General features: G+C 50.9%; 1 protein-coding gene across 1 annotated transcript in view; it reads left to right on the top strand.

Annotated features, from left to right (window-relative positions):
- The first annotated feature begins 9975 nt into the window (after window positions 1-9975).
- TGM6 (transglutaminase 6) overlaps window positions 9976-18436 on the top strand; it is a 29913-nt gene continuing 21452 nt past the window's right edge. The window contains 6 exon segments of the mRNA XM_087444922.1: window positions 9976-10015; window positions 13058-13231; window positions 13721-13969; window positions 14790-14908; window positions 16192-16320; window positions 17790-17967. Coding sequence (XP_087301048.1) covers window positions 9976-10015; window positions 13058-13231; window positions 13721-13969; window positions 14790-14908; window positions 16192-16320; window positions 17790-17967 — 889 coding nt within the window.

Genomic DNA, 18436 nt, shown 5'->3' on the forward strand with positions numbered 1-18436 from the left:
TGTCCAAGATTTGCCTTGTTGGCGCTGGTCTGGCTGGCTGCTCCCACATGCCGTCCTGAAAGTCCACACACCACCGTGCAGAGAAGCAAGGAGCCGGCCGGCCCAGACATGGCAGGTGAGTGGGCAGGGCCTGGAGACGTCGGGCACAAGGGACCCTGAGAGGAGCTTCAGGAAACGGGATGTCTGTGGAATGAAACTCGGATCATTGATTCTTAGGATTTTAGGGCTGCATGGTCCATGAGGTGTTCCCTCATGTTCATGAGAACATGGAGGCCCAGAGAGGGAACGAGCTGGCCCCAGACCACCCAGCAAGTCCGCTGCAGAGCCTTCCTGGGCGGGGCCGGGCCTTCCCCACATGCCTGGATGGACTGGAGGAGGGGGAGCAGAAAGGGAGGAAGAGAAGAATGGAAATTTTCTTGTACCCTGTGTATGTTATTACATGGATCCAGATGCCTTTCTGGGCAGAGTTGGGGATTGGGGGCGGGACAGGGGAATGGCGAGGAAGAAGCTCCATGGGCTGCATCCTCTTCTAATTCCCATACCAAAGACTCGAGGGCAAGAACAGTTCTGTCTGATGTGAAAAGAGCTGTGTGAACTTGAGCAAGAGAATGTGCCCTTGGTGCCTCCATTTTCCCATCCTAAAATGGGGACTATAATGCAAATCATCTCACAGGCCTGCTGTGAGGAATAATGAGACCAAGTGTGCTGAACCACCCACAGTATCTCATGTGGGGCCTTGTAACCAGTAGACTCAGAAAATGTGCCTCCCCCCGTGGCCCCAATACAGTGAGGGGCAATTCCCCTCCCACCCTGAGAAACTGTCCATTAGTAGACAATTACGTATTTCACACCCACTCTGTGCCAGGAGCCGGGGTCCAGTGATGAGCAAGTCAGCAGAAGCAGGGGTCCTGCTCTCACAAGTCTTTAAAGGATGTTTCTGATTCTGTACCTCCTATTGTCAATTGTCTGGCATCACGTGACAATTATATTAGTCAACTCTTGTTTATTTTTTGACTTTCAAAGGCAGGTATTTTAATTTCCGTGTCATGTTTGAACTCCCTTCTCTTACTCCCCCTGACAGTTCCTATCATTACTGAGTATCCTGGGCCCTGCTGGTGGGTCTGCTCCCTGAGGCCCAGGCCTTGCTGCCCCAGCTTACTCCCCAACTGCTGTTTCGAGAGCTGGGGTTGGTTCTCCCTGCTAGCCCGGGGTTAGAGACGGCTGGCTTTGCTTCCTTCAGATCTGCTCTTTAGGGCTCACCTAGAGGCCCCCTTCCCTAAGTATTTGATATACTATCAGTCTTAAACTTGACCAAGTTTGATTGCCAAGAAAGGATGCTTCTAGGAGCAAAGTCAGTGATGGAGGAGTTCCAATGTCAGGTCTGTTACTAATTTGCTGGGTGACCATTCCTCTCTCTGGACCCTCGATTTCTACATCTATAAAATGTCAGAGTTGGATCCAGCATGCTTAGCATATAAACCGACTATTAGTTAGGTTGAATTCAATTCCCCAGTCTTCTGGGTCTTCCTGGCTTCTTGCGGACCTACTCCTCAGAGGAGGAGACTACTATGCAATCTGTGCGTGAATGACTGAGACGTCAGCTCCAGGATGGAAAGTGTGTGGCCTGTGTGCTGTTCCCCTGCTCCTTTTCCCTCACAAGGTCCATGGCAGACATTGCTAATTGACCCCAGAGCTCTTCTCTACAGAGCCTAGATGTAGCCCCAGAATTCTCCCCAATATAGTTCTTCAAGTAGCCCCTACCAGTTGGTCAGTGTTAGCAAATGCAATGAGACCCTTTCGCCATTGTTGAATTATAATAATCTTTAAGATCAGAAATTCTGAGAATCAAGAATACTCTGTGCAGGGTTGGCTCTGGCTGGAACATTGTGTTAGAGTTGATGGACCACTGCCTGCTGGTGAGAGGGAGGCCAGCAGCTTCCAACAGGACCAGGCAGGAAAGAGAGATTGGGCAGTGGCTCCAGGCAGGCCCCAGAGGCAACTCCCCAATTAATCATTTAGCTGCGGAGGTCAGGCGCCCATGATACATGCTAAGGATAGAGTCATAATGGGATCCATTCAAAACCAATTACACCGAGTCCAGAGTCTGGGAGATGTTGCTGGCTTCAGCAGAGCCTCCTCCTGGGCTCGGCCCCACTGGGTGCCAACCCTGGGGCTGGGACAGAGAACTGGGGAGGAGAGCACCATCAGCTCTTTGGTGTCATCCAACGGCAGGAGGAGGAACAGCTGGGGTGAGCTAGGCTGGGGTGGGGAGGGTGGTGAAGAGTTGGGTGGGTGGGAGGCAATCTTCTGCACGGAGACCCTTCCCTCCAAGGACTCTTTCTTAGGCTGATCTCCAGGGCCAGCTAATGAGCAAGTGAGCCAAAAGGAGAAGAGGAGATTGGCAGGGAGGGGAGTGGTAGGCGGGGCCAGATTGTGAGGGACTTTGAATGGCAGCATAGTGGTTGTGGATCTGTCGGTTCTTGGGCAGGGGAAATGATGTGCTGACCCTCGTGCAGTTGGGAAAGTCTCTTCCCCCGGCTGAACCTGTTTCTCCGTAGTAATAGGATGGATTGAACAGGATGAGCTGAAAAATGTCCTGAGGCTCTTGGGGCCACGCAGTAATTTAAGGAAGAGATGAAAAGGGGAGAGTGAAAAGAAAAACCATGTGTGTAAGAATTGGGTGGAGAGGACAGGAGAGGGGAGGTAGGTTTGGGGAGAGGTGAGAGTGACGGTATAAACCCCCATCTATGGAGCTTGTGGCTGAGGACCTTACAAGTGGGGGGACCACTCGTGCTGGCTGAAGCTTGTTGTCCTGGAGTGTTCATTAATGGCTTGTCCTTTCACTCTCGGAATTTCCAGACTGAGAAATTTTCACATTTTCTCATCGCCCTGTTTATAACCATTGCCTCTTCCTCCCCAAAACTCTATGAGGAAGGTATTATTATTATTGCCACTTTTCCAGAAGGAAATCTGAACCTCAGAGGGCGCCACTAACTTATCCAGAGCCACACAGCCAATAAGTGGAAGATTCAGGATGGCATTAATTGGCAGAACACTGGAATGGCAGCCAGGAGTTCTTGTGCAAATACTGACGATAATAATATGATTAATAACATGCACATTTACTGAATACGTAATATGTGCCAGGTACTGTTCTAAGTACCCTATATGAATTGTTTCCTTTAATCCTCACAACTCGAGGAGGTGGCTACTATCATCACTCCCGTTTTCACCAGGAAAGTGAGGTTCAGAGAGATTCAGCCACTTGCCTCAGGTCACTCAGCCAACAAGCGACAAAGTCTGCATTTGAACTCAAGCGTGTGCCTCTGAAATCAGGCTCCCAGTCGCTGTGCAGGGTGGAAAGGAAGGCCAAGAGAGGAAAGTGGGAGGAGACGGGAAGGAGGGCAGCAAAGCTGGAGGGGCTGTGGGGCTTGGGGTGATAGAGTAGGTGGAGAGAATGCTCCTGCCACATCATCCCTCTTTCCCTGTGTCTGGTGGGCACAGCTTGAGGCCTCGGGTCCATGGGCCTTGAGCTCAGGGCTGGGAGCTCACCCCACATATCCCCAGGGTGGAGGGCAGGGGGCTGACACTGTCCTCAGGGTCCCAGGTGTGCTATCAACCAGAGGGGTCCCAGATGGGACACTGCCTCTCCCATCTCTTCCCTGGTGCCCACCACGTGCTGTGTGATAACCTTCATGTCAGTGCACTCTGGGGGTGGAGGGCAGGTGTTGTGAGGAGGGACCAAGAGGAGTCCTCGGAGTATCAGAGGTGCTTGATTCAGCAAACCACAGACTATCCAAACCCCAATAGTCCTTCTGGGTCATTTCACACACAAGAAAACTGAGGCCTAGAGAGAAGAAGTGACTTAGCCTGAGTCCCACAGGGAGCCAGTGGCAGGTTGGCCTGCCTGGATCAGAGGCCACACACTCCGCCCATCTCCTGGGCACCTGAGTGTGGAAGGAAGGAAGTCAGGAAGGAAGGGCAGGTTTTGAAACGTGACAGCTTGAGAGAGAGGGATTATGGGTGGGTAGGGAGGCTGGGGCGTGGGCGCTGATCCTCCAGGGCGCTCTGGGAAGCTGATGAGCATCAGCTCGCCTTTTCACACCTTCGTCCCAGCCAAGGGACAGGGAGGGACATTCAGTCAATCCATCCAACCAACATTCACGGAGCATCTACTATGCCCAGGGCCCTGAGCCAGGCTCTAACAACCCAGAGACTCATAGTCTAGTGGAGGAGGGAGACAGGGAAACAAACAACTGGAACCCGGCTTCCTTGATGACTGATTAGGGAAAGAGCCTTAGTCTCAGGGAGCAGAATTCAAGCTGGGCACATGGAGGAGGTGATATTGGGTTTATTTTGATAGGGGGTCCAGAACACATCCCACATGCACATCTATCTCCTGGCCTTGGGCTGCCCTAGCCATAGGCTACCCTCCCCTGTGCCATCAGTCCCCATCAGGGCAGGGGAGGATGCCAGCTGGGACAGAATTGGGCTGTAATCACCAGAATAGTTGCTTTCCCCCTGCAGGATCCTAGCCTCCAGCCCTGACCATCACCCTATAAACGCCAGGTCATGGGGGTGTGATGCTGACAAGTATAGTGACAGATCCCCAAAGGAGCAGCTCCGGGGAAGCTCCCACAGGGACCAGAGCAGTGACCTCCTGGGTTAGGGCGGGTGTAGAGATGGTGGCGGTGACAGGCTGGGATGTGCAGCTCTGCAAAACCATCAAGGGGCAAAAGGAACACGTGTTCTGTGAGGGTCACAGAGAGGCAGAGTGGGGACAAATGGGGAGAAGCTGCAAGAGAAAAAACCTTGGTTCAGTAAAAGGATGGACTTTTTAACATCTGGGAGGAGAAAGAGCTGTGTGTCTGCAGGTAAGCAGGCTGCGACTATGATCGAGTACCACTGAGAATGCGGCTGGAGGATTCGGCCCCGGGCAGGAAGTCGTGAGAGAGATGGTTCCCGAGATTTGGGGATAATGATGATAATGACAGTTTTGACTCATCGCACCCTCTCTTGACCGGCTGTGACAAGGCTACAGATGCCCAGAAGGTGGTGGGAGCTGGTTTGGGCTGTGACAGGGAAAGGGGAAGCCAAGGTAGAATCCTCAGGGTTGAACCCATGACCCAGGGTCCAAGAACCCTCATGACCTCCTAAACCCCCCTTCTAAGCAGCCCTGGGGCATGCCGAGGCTGAGATAATTACCACCCAATAACCTCATCCCCTCTCCTGACTCATCCCTAAAAGAAAACAGTTACATCCTGTCTGGCCTGCCCCCACATAGGTTGTGGCTTGACTTCGTGGGCTACAGACCCAGTGTGCCCGCAGGCAAGAAGTCCCTGTCTTCCCATTTCTGGATCTCAGTGTCTGTCAACAAAATGGAGACTTGGGCTTCTAATGGCCCTTTCAGCTCTGCGGCTCTCAGATTAGACAATCCTACGTACAAGTGGGGTTCCAGACTGTGTTTTCAGACTACACAGAGGTCGACTGAGCTCAAAGTTCTGGGACTTGAGAGGTCTGTTCCTGCCAAAGACCTACTGGGGCTAACTCGGTGTGAAGACTTTGGTTCTACTTTCAAATATGAGAATTAGCAAGCCAATGGGGACATACCCCTGGCACTATTGTTCTGGCTACTGCCACACAGGGTTGCTGTTGAACACTCGTCCTGCACAGTCTTTGTTTACCCACCACAGCAGTGGCTGTAGGGGCTCCCAAGCTTGGGACACATGTGTCAGCTGTGTAAGTTCCCATTCACGTGTTCAGCCATTATCCCCAAATCATGATGCCAGGCTAGGGCTTCCAGCCTAGGCCAAACTAAAAGTAGCCTTTTCCATGAATCTCAGGCCTGGGTATTGAGACCATGGTACCAGCCATCTCCTCACGAGTGGAGACCAGCTAGAAGGCTGTTGCAGTCCAGACAAGAGAGATGTCCGTAGCTTGGCCTAGGGTAACAGTGGAGATGGAGACGTGTAATGGATTGGGGGCAGGTTTTGGAGGTGGTGCCATTTGGACCTGATGATGGATTGGAAAAGGGATGTGAGAGCAAAGGGGAATCAAAGAACATTGCTTGGTTTGGGCCTGAGCACGAGGGTAGATGGGGCGCCATCTACCAAGATGGGGAAGAGCAGGGATTTGGAGCTGGGGTGGGGAAGAAATCGAGAGTTCTGCTTTGGGCACGTTAGGTTAGATTTGCCTAGAAGACCATCCAATGGAGATTTCAATTAGAGGGTTCAATATATTACTTGGATTTCAAAGGAGAAGTCAGAGGGGAGTTGTAAACCTGGGTGACAGCAGCAGCAGACCTCAGTCAAGGCCACTCCATCTTATCAAAAAACTTCCAGTAATTTTGGACGTTGAAAGGCAAGAGTTTAGGGGCCCCATTCTTTTCCTTCTGAGATGCTCCTTATATAAAAGTACCCACCTCTTTCCCAGTTCATATACCCAGCAGGACTTGGAGGAGCTGCCTTTGCCAGGCCACAAAGGTCCTGTTATTTCTCAGCCCAGAGAGTGGGCACCTAGTGTCCATGGACGTAGGTAAGTAAAGGATGCTACTCAAGGGATTTTTTCTCCAAATAAAATCTCTTCTAAGCTGACCTGCACTCTCTACCTCGTGAAGTAGAAGCTGGTATAATTTCTGAAATTCCACCTCACTGTGGCTGCATCAAAAAACCACCCCACGATGCTGACTTAAAGCAATAAGTCATTTATTATCATTATCACTGACAGTTCTGACACTGGAGTCGGCTCAGCCAGGCGGCTCCTGCCCGGGGTCTCCCCACCATTGCAGTCCAACTATGGCTGGGGCAGAATCATCGCACAGGTTTCTTCTTGCCCATGTCTGGTGCCCGGTGTCCTCAGACGTCTCTATCTCGGTCTTTCCTCATGGCCTCTCCAGCACGGTGGTTTCCATGTTGCCGCGCTTTATCAGAAAGACAGATAGATAAAGCTCAGGGCTCCAAAGTGCTTTTCCTGAGAGAGAAATAGCCAGGCAGAAGCTGTATCCTGTTTCTATCTTAGTGTCGGAAGGCACGTGGCAGTCACATTCTGCTGTATGTGTTGATCAGAAGAGTCCCAAGCTCCTGCCCGGAATCAAGGAGACATTACATAGACCCCACCCCTCAGTGGGAGGGGTTTCAATCATATTATAAGAAAAGCATGTAGGATGGAATCCGTCCATCTATCATCTATATAAATTAGTGAAGCCATCTTTGAAAACTACAATGTTCCACATTCACCTTGTGTATTAGTCAGGGTTTTCCAGAGAAACAGAACCAACAGCATGTGTGTGTATATAAATATATAAATAAGCAGTGGTCCCCCCTTATCTGCTGGGGATAGGGCCCAAGACCCCCAGGTGATGCCTGAAACCACAGATAGCATCAAGCCCTATGTTTTTTCCTGTACATATGTACCTATTATAAAATTCAATTGATAAATCAGGCACAGTAAGAGATTAATGACAATAACTAATAATAAAATAGAGTAATTATAATAATATATACTATAATAAAAGGTAGATCTTAGCAACCTCGGCATATGATTTTTTTTTTTTCCTTATTAAGTCGAGAACTTTCACCTTTTCACTTAAAGGAAGCACTTTACAGGTTCTCTTTGGCATATCCAAATTGCCAGTATTGTGCTTTGCGGCCATTATTAAGTGAAATAAGGGTTACTTGAACACAAGCACTGCAATACCTCAATAGTCGGTCTGATAACCCAGACGGCTGCTAAGTGACTAACAGGTGGGTAGCATATTCAGCGTGGATATGCTAGACAAAGGCATGATTCACGTCCCAGGTGGGACAGAGTGGGATGATGCGAGATTTCGTCACGCTTCTCACAACGGCGTGCAATTTAAAACTTATGAATTGTTTATTTCCAGAATTTTCCATTTAATATTTTTGGATCGCGGTTGACCGCAGGTAACTGAAACTGCAGAAAGCAAAACCGTGAATAACGGGGGACTACTGTGTGTGTATGTATATACTGTGTGTGTACATATATATATAGAGAGAGAGAGAAATTTGTTTTAAGTAATTGGCTCACGTAATTATGGAGGCTAGCAAGTACAAAATCTGCAGGGTAGAATGGCAGGTTGGAGACTCAGAGAAGAGTTGCAATTCAAATCCAAAGGCAGTCTGCTGGCAGAATTCCTTCTTGCTCAGGGGAGGTCAGTCCTTGTTCTCTTAAGGCCTTCAACTGATTGCATGAGGCCCACCCACGCTGTGGAGGGTAATCTGCTTTATTTAAAGTCCACCTGTTTAAACATTAATCTCATGCAAAAAACGCCTTCACAGAAACATCCAGAATAATATTTGACCAAATATCTGAGCACCATGGCCCAGCCAAGTTGACACATAAAATTAACCATCACACCATGTAACAGGAGAAAAAACAAAATGGACATTTAAGGAGCCAAGTGCTTTTCACACGTCATCTTATTCAGTCTCACTACCAACGCTGAGAGAAACCATTCTCAAACCTGTTTTATGGACAAGAGAGGTTAAGTAGTGCTGAAGGACACAGGAAGCGATGGCATATCTGGGATTCTGACCCAGGTCCAAGTGACTCCCAGATTTGCTCCTCTAGGATCCAGGGATGGGAAGATGAGAGGGAAGGTGGGTGAGTAACTGATTGGAAAGTGGGGCAAGCCTCCAAGTGGAGGCCTCAAGAACCAGGCTGAGGAGCTGAGACTTTTCCTTGGGGGAGAGAAACACCCCAAGGGGTCACGGAAGCCAACCCTATTTCCCAGGGTGGAGTGACTACATCTCCACCGTTAACAACCGACTGTGGCTGGTCCGTAATCGTCAGACACTGGTGAAGAATAGTCCTGGGGCCAATTCCAGCTATGGTGGAAGGCTGGGAAGAGTGAGTTACAGGGCCTTCCTCAGGGCTCCACCTGCACAGAGGACTTGGCCTTGGCCGTGGGAGGAGGCAGAGGTAAGCAGGAAAGGGGGCAGAAGTATATGGTGTCAGAGTGTGTGTCCCACCTCCCCAGAGAGATGAAAGAAAGGGACATTTGCTGAGTGCCTGCTATCTGCCAAATGCCACACCTCTGGATTTCACATAGGGGCAGACTTTTTAGTTGAATCCTCCCAAGAATCCTGTGAGATAGGTGCTATCATTATCTCTATATTTTAGATGAGGACACTGAGACCCGGGGAGGTGAGAGGACTTGTCCAAGGGCACACAAGAGATGGCACAACTGGGGTTAGGGTCCAGGAGCATCTGGCTCCAGAGCCTGTGTTTTCTCCATTCCACACCCCGACGACTCAAGATTTGTAGTCTTAGCCCATAATCATCAGAAAGGCAGGATAGCATAGAATGTTGGTACCGCCATTACTAGCTGTGTGACCTTCGTCAGGTTGCTTAACCTCTCTGTGCCTCAGGTTCCTCATCTGTAAAATAGGGAGCAGAGGGGACAGTGTGAGACTCATGGTAAGTATTATACATTAGCTATTCATCATATTATTCTTATTATCATAGTTGGTGGCAGGGCGGCTTTCACATCATCTGGGACAGCCTTACCCAGCCTCTGAGTTAGGGTTTGCATGTTGGAAGGAAGAGCGGAATGTTATTACTGGAGAAGGATCCTAAAGATTTATCCAGATATCAGAGTTTCACGTTGAAAAGTTTAGCAGGTATGAATTGACAACCCAAATTGGATGCAAAAGACGTGTCACATTTACTGATATTATTTAAATTAAATCTAACTTTGAGTCCTGAGCCCACTGGGCTTGTCAGAAAATTCCATCCCAGTTATTACTGGGGCTCCCTCCGTGGTTCAGTCATCTATCGCTGTGTAACAAACCTCCCCAACACTTAGTGGCTTAAAACAACAGCAACACTCTCTCACTCGCGAACCTGCAATTTGGGCACAGCTCGGCAGGGACAGCTTGTTTCTGCTTCATTTGGTCTCAGCTGAGGCAGCTTGACTGGGGGCTGGAGGATTCGCTTGCCAAACGGCTCATTCCCATGGCTGCCAAGTTGGTGCTGGCTGTCAGCTGGGAGCTCGGTGGGCTGTGGGTTGGGGGCCTTGGTTCCTCTGCACATGGGCCATTTAGGCTTCTTCATGGCATGGCAGCTGGATTCCAAGATCAAGCAACTCAAGGGAACCAAGCAGAAGCTGTATCAACTTTTATAATCTAGCCTTGGAAGTCACAAAATCTCACTCTGTTTTAGCTACAAGTCCTCCCAAATTCAGAAGGAGGGAATATATATCCCACTTCTCAATGAGAGGAGTATCAACGTCATGTTGTAAGAAGGGTATGTGGGATAGGAGATATTATTGCAACGTCTTTGGAAAATACCGTCTGCCACTCCCTTAACTAAAAGGTCCTACCTACGAAAATTCTAGAGTCTTTAAAAAGCCAAATATTTCGGACAGCTGTCTCTAGACCTCGGCCCAGACAAGCCACTGCTCTGATGTGCATGGTCCAAGCCCGTGTTGTGTTTTGGAGTCTGGGGGTTCTGGGTTTCTGACTCCTGTGGGGTCAAAGGTAAGGCAGCATAGCCTAAAGGTTCCATACAAGGACAGGCTCGGGAGCCAGACTCCCCACTCCGTCACTTACAGGCTGTGTGACTCTGGGCCTCAGTTTCCTCATCTGTGGAGTTGGGATAATAGTACCTTCCTCATATGGTTTATGAAGATTCAATGAGATAATATTTAGAAAATATTTAGAAAAGCGCTTGGTTCATAGGAAGTTTCTTTAAATAAAACCTATCCAATAGGCCAGCCAACAATTACTGAGCACTTCCTGTATGCTGGGCACCAAATAAAATAGAGCCAAGATACAGGATCACGTTAGTAACAAACTGCAGGATCACAGGATTGTTAGGAAGCATCAACATTTGAATACATGCAAAGCTTTTATTATTGTTATTTTTATTATTCCAAACCTAACAGTTGCTTAAAGAAAGGAGAGACGAACTCTGGTGCAAGAGCACAGATGCCTTCTCAGAGGTCGAGCTGAGGCACCCTGCCAGAAGGGGCCTCAGGAGAGACACAAGGCAGGAAAGTGATGCTCAGGGTGGGCGTGCTCAGGGGTGAGCAGGTTGGGGGCACAGCTCTAGGGAGGCAGCTCGAGCAAAAGGTAACAGAGCTGTGAGGGGGCAGTGAGCTGGAGGGGCGGGGCAGACAGCAGTGGGATCCTGCGGAGCCCTTTGTCCAAGACAAAAGAGTTTAGATGGGTTTGGCAGCAGATGTGTGACAAGATCAGAAAGCAGTGTGAGGAAGAGCATTCCTTCACATCCTGGAGCATCTTATCAGGTATCGATAATCATCCTCCACTCCGCACCAGGGCCATCTTCCCAAGGTGCCGATCTGACCGTCACGCCCCTGCTGACAACACTCTGTTGACTTCCCCCCGCCCCTTGGGATAAACGTCAGACTCCTCATCCCCCTCCAAGCTTGGTGGTCTGGCCCTGCGGATCCTCCAACTTCATTGCCTTCTCCATGCATCGGCTTTCTCTTAAACTTTTTTAGAAGTCACCAGGCTCCCTCCTGCCTCTGTGCGGCCATGGGTCCTGCCAGGGTCCAGGGCTGCACAAGCCCCGTGTTGCGTGCTCCTGGGGCTCCCTATGCCTCTCCTAAGGGAACTTTTCAAAGCTTGCTCTTAGACACTTGAAATATATCTGCTTAATGCCGACCACTGGACGGTCAACAGCCTGGCGGCAGGGCCGCAGTGTATTTCATGGACTTTGGGTCTGCAGCACCCAGCACAATGCCTGACACCTGAGACAATGAACCCCGAATAGATGGAGGGAGAGGATGCTTTGTTGAGGCTGGATATGCCCCCCACCTCTCCCTTGGCAACACCCCATCCAATTCAAGACTCAGCCTCAATGCCGCCTCTGGTCTGAAGCTGCTGGTCGCCCTTCAGGCCAGGCCAGCTCCTCTGTCATATGCTCCTTCAGCTCCGTGTACTTGTCTTTGACAGCACGTATCCAGGTGATAATTAGCTATTTGTGGCCTCATCTATTTAGGTGTCACCCTTGCTCGTCTGGAACATAATAACTAACACTTACTGGGTTCTCACGTTCTAAGGGCTCTAAATGATAGCCAGTTGTCCACAAGGTGTTATTATTCCCGCTCTTTGGAAGGGGAAACTGAAGGACAGCCAGTAGATGACCACGTCAGGATTTGAACCCACGTCAGCTGACCCGAGAGACTGAGCTCAGAACCACTGAGTCACCTGGCCTCACTGTGTGTCTCTTCAGGGCCAGCCCACATCTGTCTTGTTCACCAGTATATCCCAGGGCCAGACACCAGCCTGGTACAGAGAGTATATAGTCGATCTCAGTATTCACAGATTCTGTGTTTGCAAATTGGCCTACTTGCTAAAATTTATTTTAAACTCCAAATCAATACTCTTGGCACTTTTGTGGTCATTAGCAGTCAGGTACAGACAGGTGAAAAATAGAGTCGCCTAACACGCATGCTCCCAACGGAAGTCGAGCAAGGTGACACTCTGCTTTCTTGCTTCTGCTCTCAGATTGTAAACGTGTCCTCTCCCAGTCCCTTTAATGCCATGTTTTTTGCATTTTTGTCCTGTTTTTTGGTGATTTTGCTGTTTAAAATGGCCCCAAGCACAGTGCTGAAGTGCTGTCCACTGTTCCTAACCACAGGAAGGCCGTGATGTGCCTTACGGAGAAAACGTGTGTCAGATAAGCTTCATTCAGGCATGACTTGTAGTGCTGTTGTCCATAAGTTCAGTGTAAATGAACCAACAGTACATTAAATTAGGTGTCTTTAAGCAGAAACACACATAAAACAAGGTTACGTATTGATCTGTTGATGAAAATGGTGTGACCAGAGGCTCGTAGGAAGCCAGCCCTGTATTTCCCCTCGAAGCACTGGTTCAGTATTCGCTAATTCAGTGTTCACAGAGACTGTATAGAACATAACCACCACGAATAACCAGAATCCACTGTAAGGGGTAAACAGGGGCTGCATGAGCAAACGACCAGCAGGCTGAAGCAGGTGGGAGGGCAGCCAGGCGTGGATGAGAAGTGAGCCGAGGGCTTGGCCTCATCTCCCTGTCCTCTCTCTGCTCAGGGATCAGAGTCATCGAGGTGGACTGGCAGCGGCTGAGGAATGGTGCTGCCCACCACACCCAGGAGTACCCCAGCCCCGAGCTGGTGGTTCGCAGGGGCCAGATGTTCACCATCACGCTGGAGCTGAACAGATCCCTGGACAGTGAGGAGACCTTCATCTTCACTGTGGAGACAGGTAACTGGCTCGCCAGCGCCCTCCGCTGGTCTTCAGTCAGAAAGATGCCTTGTCACCAGTGACCTGAGGTCCTGTGGTCATCAGCGCAGACTTCAGGGGAAGCAAGACCCTGTAGGTGGGCTGAGCCCTGAACCCTGGAGGCTTTTGATGACAGCTTTCTGAGGATGGTTGGAAGGTGCTGCCAGCAGGCAATGGGACAGATGAGATGACAATTCTGGAATGCTAAGCATACCGAGGAATCTATGGCTCTGGAAGAGTATGGAAATTCATTAGGCACTTTTGGACCCCAGGCTTTTCTTTCCTGGCCATACATAAGGCAGACTTATGGTTTCAAAGGGTCCTGTCACTTTCTCCATGATCCAGAGTGAGTGGGAGTCACCCCCCTTCAGGGGGTGAAGGCTGGCCTTCCAGGCCTGTAGCTTTTTCACTTCTGTACGCTTAGGTTTCCTAGGGCGGCTAGGTCTCCTGATTCCCTCTCCCGTCCTCCAGGACCCCAGCCTTCTGAGGCCCTCCGCACCAAAGCTGTGTTCCAGACATCGACGTCGGAGCTGGAGGTAGGCAATGCCTGGTCAGCAGTGAAGGAGGCTCAGATGGAGAACACCCTGACCACCAGCCTCGCCAGCCCGCCCAGTGCCGTCATTGGCCGCTACCTACTGAGCGCCAGGGTTTCCTCTCGCCACAAACGCAGTGACTGGAAGCTGGGCAAGTTCGTTCTCCTGTTCAACCCATGGTGCCCAGGTAGGAGCTGCCAAGTCCAAGGCAGAGGTTTTCCCAAAAGCAGTCCTACAGGAGGGCCTGCCCTTAGATGGAGCCTGGGAGGCAGGTTAAGGGACAGGGAGGTGAATGCCAAGAGCTTGGCGAGAGCCGGGCCTAGGCGGAGGTGGGCACTGAGCTGAGGAGCCTGGTAGCAGGTGCTACAAAGGAGCCTGTGACAGAGAGGCAGGAATCAGTGGGTTCTGGTGTGCGGAGGCCAGGGGGCAGGGATGGAGCCTGACGGCAGGAGAGGCCCAGGAGTGGCTAAGAGCCGGGCTTTAGCCATCAGACAGCCTTGGTTAAGTCTCAGCTCTGCTAAGTTGCTTCCCTCTATCAGTCCGTTCTCTTGTCTGTAATGTGGGGATAATAATGTGCCTACCTCTTAGGGTTATGGCGAGAATTCATAGCACTTATGCTTGTAATGTACAAGGCACATCTCAAGGGGTCCTAGGGTCAGTACTCTTATTAAGGGGTAAGGAAGTGAGCAGTAGCCTGGGTTGGTATTCTTATTAATATTTAAGAAATATGAGGCTGCTGTTGGCATCAAGTAGAGTTACCCCTAGTGTCAGGACACCTAAAATCCCTCAGTCTTGGGCTTGGGGTCGGTCCCTGTCTGGGGAAAGACCACCAGGAGGAATGGGGCTTGGCCAGGAGGCAGCCTGGGAGCCCAGCAAGCCCCTCTTGCCCCCTCCTGCCCTTGGCAGACTCCAGGCACCATCCTGCAGCTGATCCCTGATGCAGCCCCTTCCCCAGGCCGGCAAGGCCAGAGCCCCAGCCCACACTGGGCCTGACAACTACTTTTCAGAGGACGACGTGTTTCTGGCCTTGGAGGAGGAGAGACAGGAGTACGTGCTCAGCGACAGTGGGATCATCTTCCGAGGCGTGGAGAAGCACATCCAAGCCCAAGGCTGGAACTTCGGGCAGGTCTCCAGAGGCACAGGCCAGAAGGGGGACGCGGGCTGGGGCATGGGAAAAGTCAGCTCGGGAGCCCTTCCATCTGCTCGCTTCTTCCCAGGAGGGACTGGCTGGGCTGACTCTTAGAGCAGACCCATTCATTCACTCACCTCCTGTTAGTCGTGCCAGGGCCTGTGCTAGGTCCATGGGAGGGAGGTGCTTTAGATATAGTTTGGAAACAGAGCAGGTGGGTTCTGTCGTGAAAGGGTAAATAGCTTAGATCAGGGGTTCTCAGTCTTGAGTGTGAACCGGAATCCCATGGAAAGCTCGTAAAAACACAGATAGCTGGGCCCCACCCCCAGAGTGGCTGATTCAGTGGGTCTGGGGTGGCGCCTGAGAATCTGCATTTCTGACAAGCCCCCAGGTGACGCTGATGCTGCTGGTCCACAGACCACACCGTGAGAGCCACTGGCTTAGATACATAGTCACAGTACAGGTGCGATGGGAGGAGGAAAGTCAGAGTGGTAGAGGCGGCAGCAGAGGGAGCTCAGAAGAGAGTGAAAGGAAACCCCACCTCCGGGATTGCGGGGGCTTCATGATATTGGGGCTGGGTGTCCAGAGTTGGGCAGGATCTGGACAGGCAGCAGGAAGTGCAGACAGAGCAGTGTGGAGGCAGGCAGTCAGGGAGTAGCTGAGGTTCTGCTAGAGGAGTTCTGTCTGCCTGGGCCACAGGGGCGCAGCCAGAAGAAGGTCTGCCAGGTGGGTTAAGGACCTTGACTGTCAGGCTGAGGAGCTGGGGGTGAGAAGCATTTGTGGCTCAGGGGCTGTGCAGGGATGACACACTGGAGGATTTAGGGCCCATCTAAGAGGTAACCGCTTCTCAGCACCCACCTCTTGTTGCCATGTGGCTCCCAGACCTTCCAAATATCTTAATTTGTATGTAAAACTCCCCTAGTTTTTAAGTGTTGTCAACTAATTTGAATGTATTTGAAAAAAATCATGTAAACCAAACGAGTATACCATGGGGTGGATGTGGCTCTGGTTTTCCACAATCTCTACTGTGGGTAGTGCGGAGCCATGGGGGACTAGTGAACAGGGGAGGGATGTGATTAAGGATGAGCTTCTGGTTCCTGGGTGACTCTTGAGGAAGGGTTTCTGAGACTTGGGGATGCTCTGTGGTGTCCCTGGGAGTTGGGGGGCAGGTGTAGGCAAACTCCCCTGCATGACACAAGGGACTGACGGGGTGAGGGTGGTGGGACGGTCTGGAATATGGGTGACACTCTGGCCTCTAAGTACAGCCTCTCTGGGGACAGTTTGAGGAGGACATCCTGAACATCTGCCTCTCCATCCTGGACCGAAGCCCCAGTCACCAAGATGACCCAGCCACCGACATGTCCCGCCGCCACGACCCCGTCTATGTCACCAGGGCCGTCAGCGCCATGGTGAGGAGCCCCACCATTCCTGCGTACACACTCCCTCGTGGATCCCCAGGCCAACACCAGGGCCATGCCCTATGATTTTTTGCCAAGTCATCTCTTGTTTTAATTCTGTATTTCTGCATAACAAACCACCCCAAAACTCAGTGGTGTAAAGCAACCATTTATTATGCTTATAATTTTGCAGATCAGGGACTTGAGCAGAGCACCATGAGGATGGCTTGTCTCTGCTCCAAGATGCTTCCACAGGGGGTGTCTGAATGGCTGCAGATGTCTGGGGTGGTTTGACGGGACCATATATCTGGGGCCTTGGTCCTGGCAGTCAATGGTTCCTTGGTTCTCTCCCATGCCATGTCTGCTAGAGCTGGAATGTCAAGATGGCTTGCTCACTCTCATGTCTGGCTCCTGGGCTGGGATGGTTGGAACAGCTGGGGCTGGCCAGTCATTGCTCTCTCTCTTCCTGCAGCCTTTTCACATGGTTGCTTGGGCTCCCTCAGAGCATGGCAGTCTCAGGGTGATCAGACATGGCAGCTGGCTTCTCCCCAGTCAGTCCAGAAAGAGCAAGTGGAAGCTGCCAGTCTCGTAAGGTCTGGGCCTGGAAACTGGCAACGTACCACTTCCCCCACAGTCGTTGGTCTAAGCAGTCACGAGCCAGCCCGGATTTAGGGAGAGGTACACAGACCCACTTCTCCACAAGAGGAGTGCCATCTTTAATCTATTACACACCTTAGTGCTTCCTCCTCAAAAGGTAGCCAGAAGGCCTACTAGCTCTCTCTATAGCAAGCAGGTGTTAAGATAGGTGGGTTGGTATCTGTGATTCCAAAAAATGGACAAAGCTGTTCTTCTCGTATTTGATACTCTCCGCTCCTCGAGACCTCAGAGATATATCGGAGCACAGAGAATCAAAAGCAGTGACCAGTTCCAAACTGTAGAGTGATAACAGCCTGTGGGACAGCAGAACAGGCTCCCAGTCAGAGTCCTGAACTTGGGGGTCACCCACACCTTTTGATAACTTGCTCTGTGTTTTGGGCAAGTCCCTTAACCCCTCTGAATCTCAGTTTTCTCATCTGAAAAAAAAGGGAAAATAAGAGAACCCACTTTAAACAGGTTAACATAGTATACACAAAGCCCTTAGAACAGTGCCCAGCGCAGGCGGCATTTAACGAACGTTAGCTGTCTCTATAACTGGTACAACACCTGCAGTCCCCAAAACAGATCATTTAAAACAGGAAATGCTCTAAAACCATAGATGATTTTCAACAACTGAGTATCCCAAGGGAAGGTAATTGAAAATGATAAATGGTACCAAAAAGTAGGTATTTGAAGAAGCAAATGGCCCCAATTTTCAGACCACTTAAAAGCAAGAGGTAGTCCCAGATGATTAGCCGGTCCAAAGTTGGAGACGATTTTCCGATGGCGAGGCTCCTGAAGAGGGAAGCCCCGCCTGGTGCTGGACCGTGGCCCCCTCTGCCCAGGTGAACAGCAACAACGACCAGGGCGTCGTCCAAGGCCAGTGGCGGCGCAGGTACGGCGGCGGCACCAGCCCGCTGCTCTGGCGCGGCAGTGTGGCCATTCTGCACCAGTGGTTCAAGGGCAGGTGCAAGCCAGTCAAGTACGGCCAGTGCTGGGTCTTCGCTGGAGTCATGTGCCCAGGTACCCAGGGAAAAATGTGCCCAACCCCCAGTGGGTCCCTCATTTGCATTTATTTGCATATATTTACATAGACACACACAGTCTTTATTGGTCATGGGGAAACAGAAGTCTGGTTAATGAAAAGAGAAACCAGACTGCACATTTACATGACTTTTGATCTTTTATTTTGCAGAAGGAGTCCCATCTCCCTCTGTCTTGAGCTCACTGAGTGCCCTTGGGGGAAGTCCTGTGGCCCCCCGGGCATCTGGTCCCCTCAGGAAAATGAACTGGCTGTTACATGGCTATCACATAGCTTCCCGCCAGCCTCAGAGCCTGTCTATTCAAATGGAGGTGGTAGTAGTGTCCCCAGAAGTCCCCTGAGGGGATGTTCAGGGGATGGAGGTGTTTCTGAGAGTGGAGACAGGAGTCTCAGCCCAGGCAAGATAGACAGACAAAGACAGGGAGGGGCTGTGGCTGGAAATGAGGCAGG

The sequence above is a fragment of the Ceratotherium simum genome, chromosome 21 (genome assembly GCF_057802395.1).
Source record: "Ceratotherium simum simum isolate JZ-2026a chromosome 21, ASM5780239v1, whole genome shotgun sequence".
Classification (NCBI taxonomy): domain Eukaryota; kingdom Metazoa; phylum Chordata; class Mammalia; order Perissodactyla; family Rhinocerotidae; genus Ceratotherium; species Ceratotherium simum.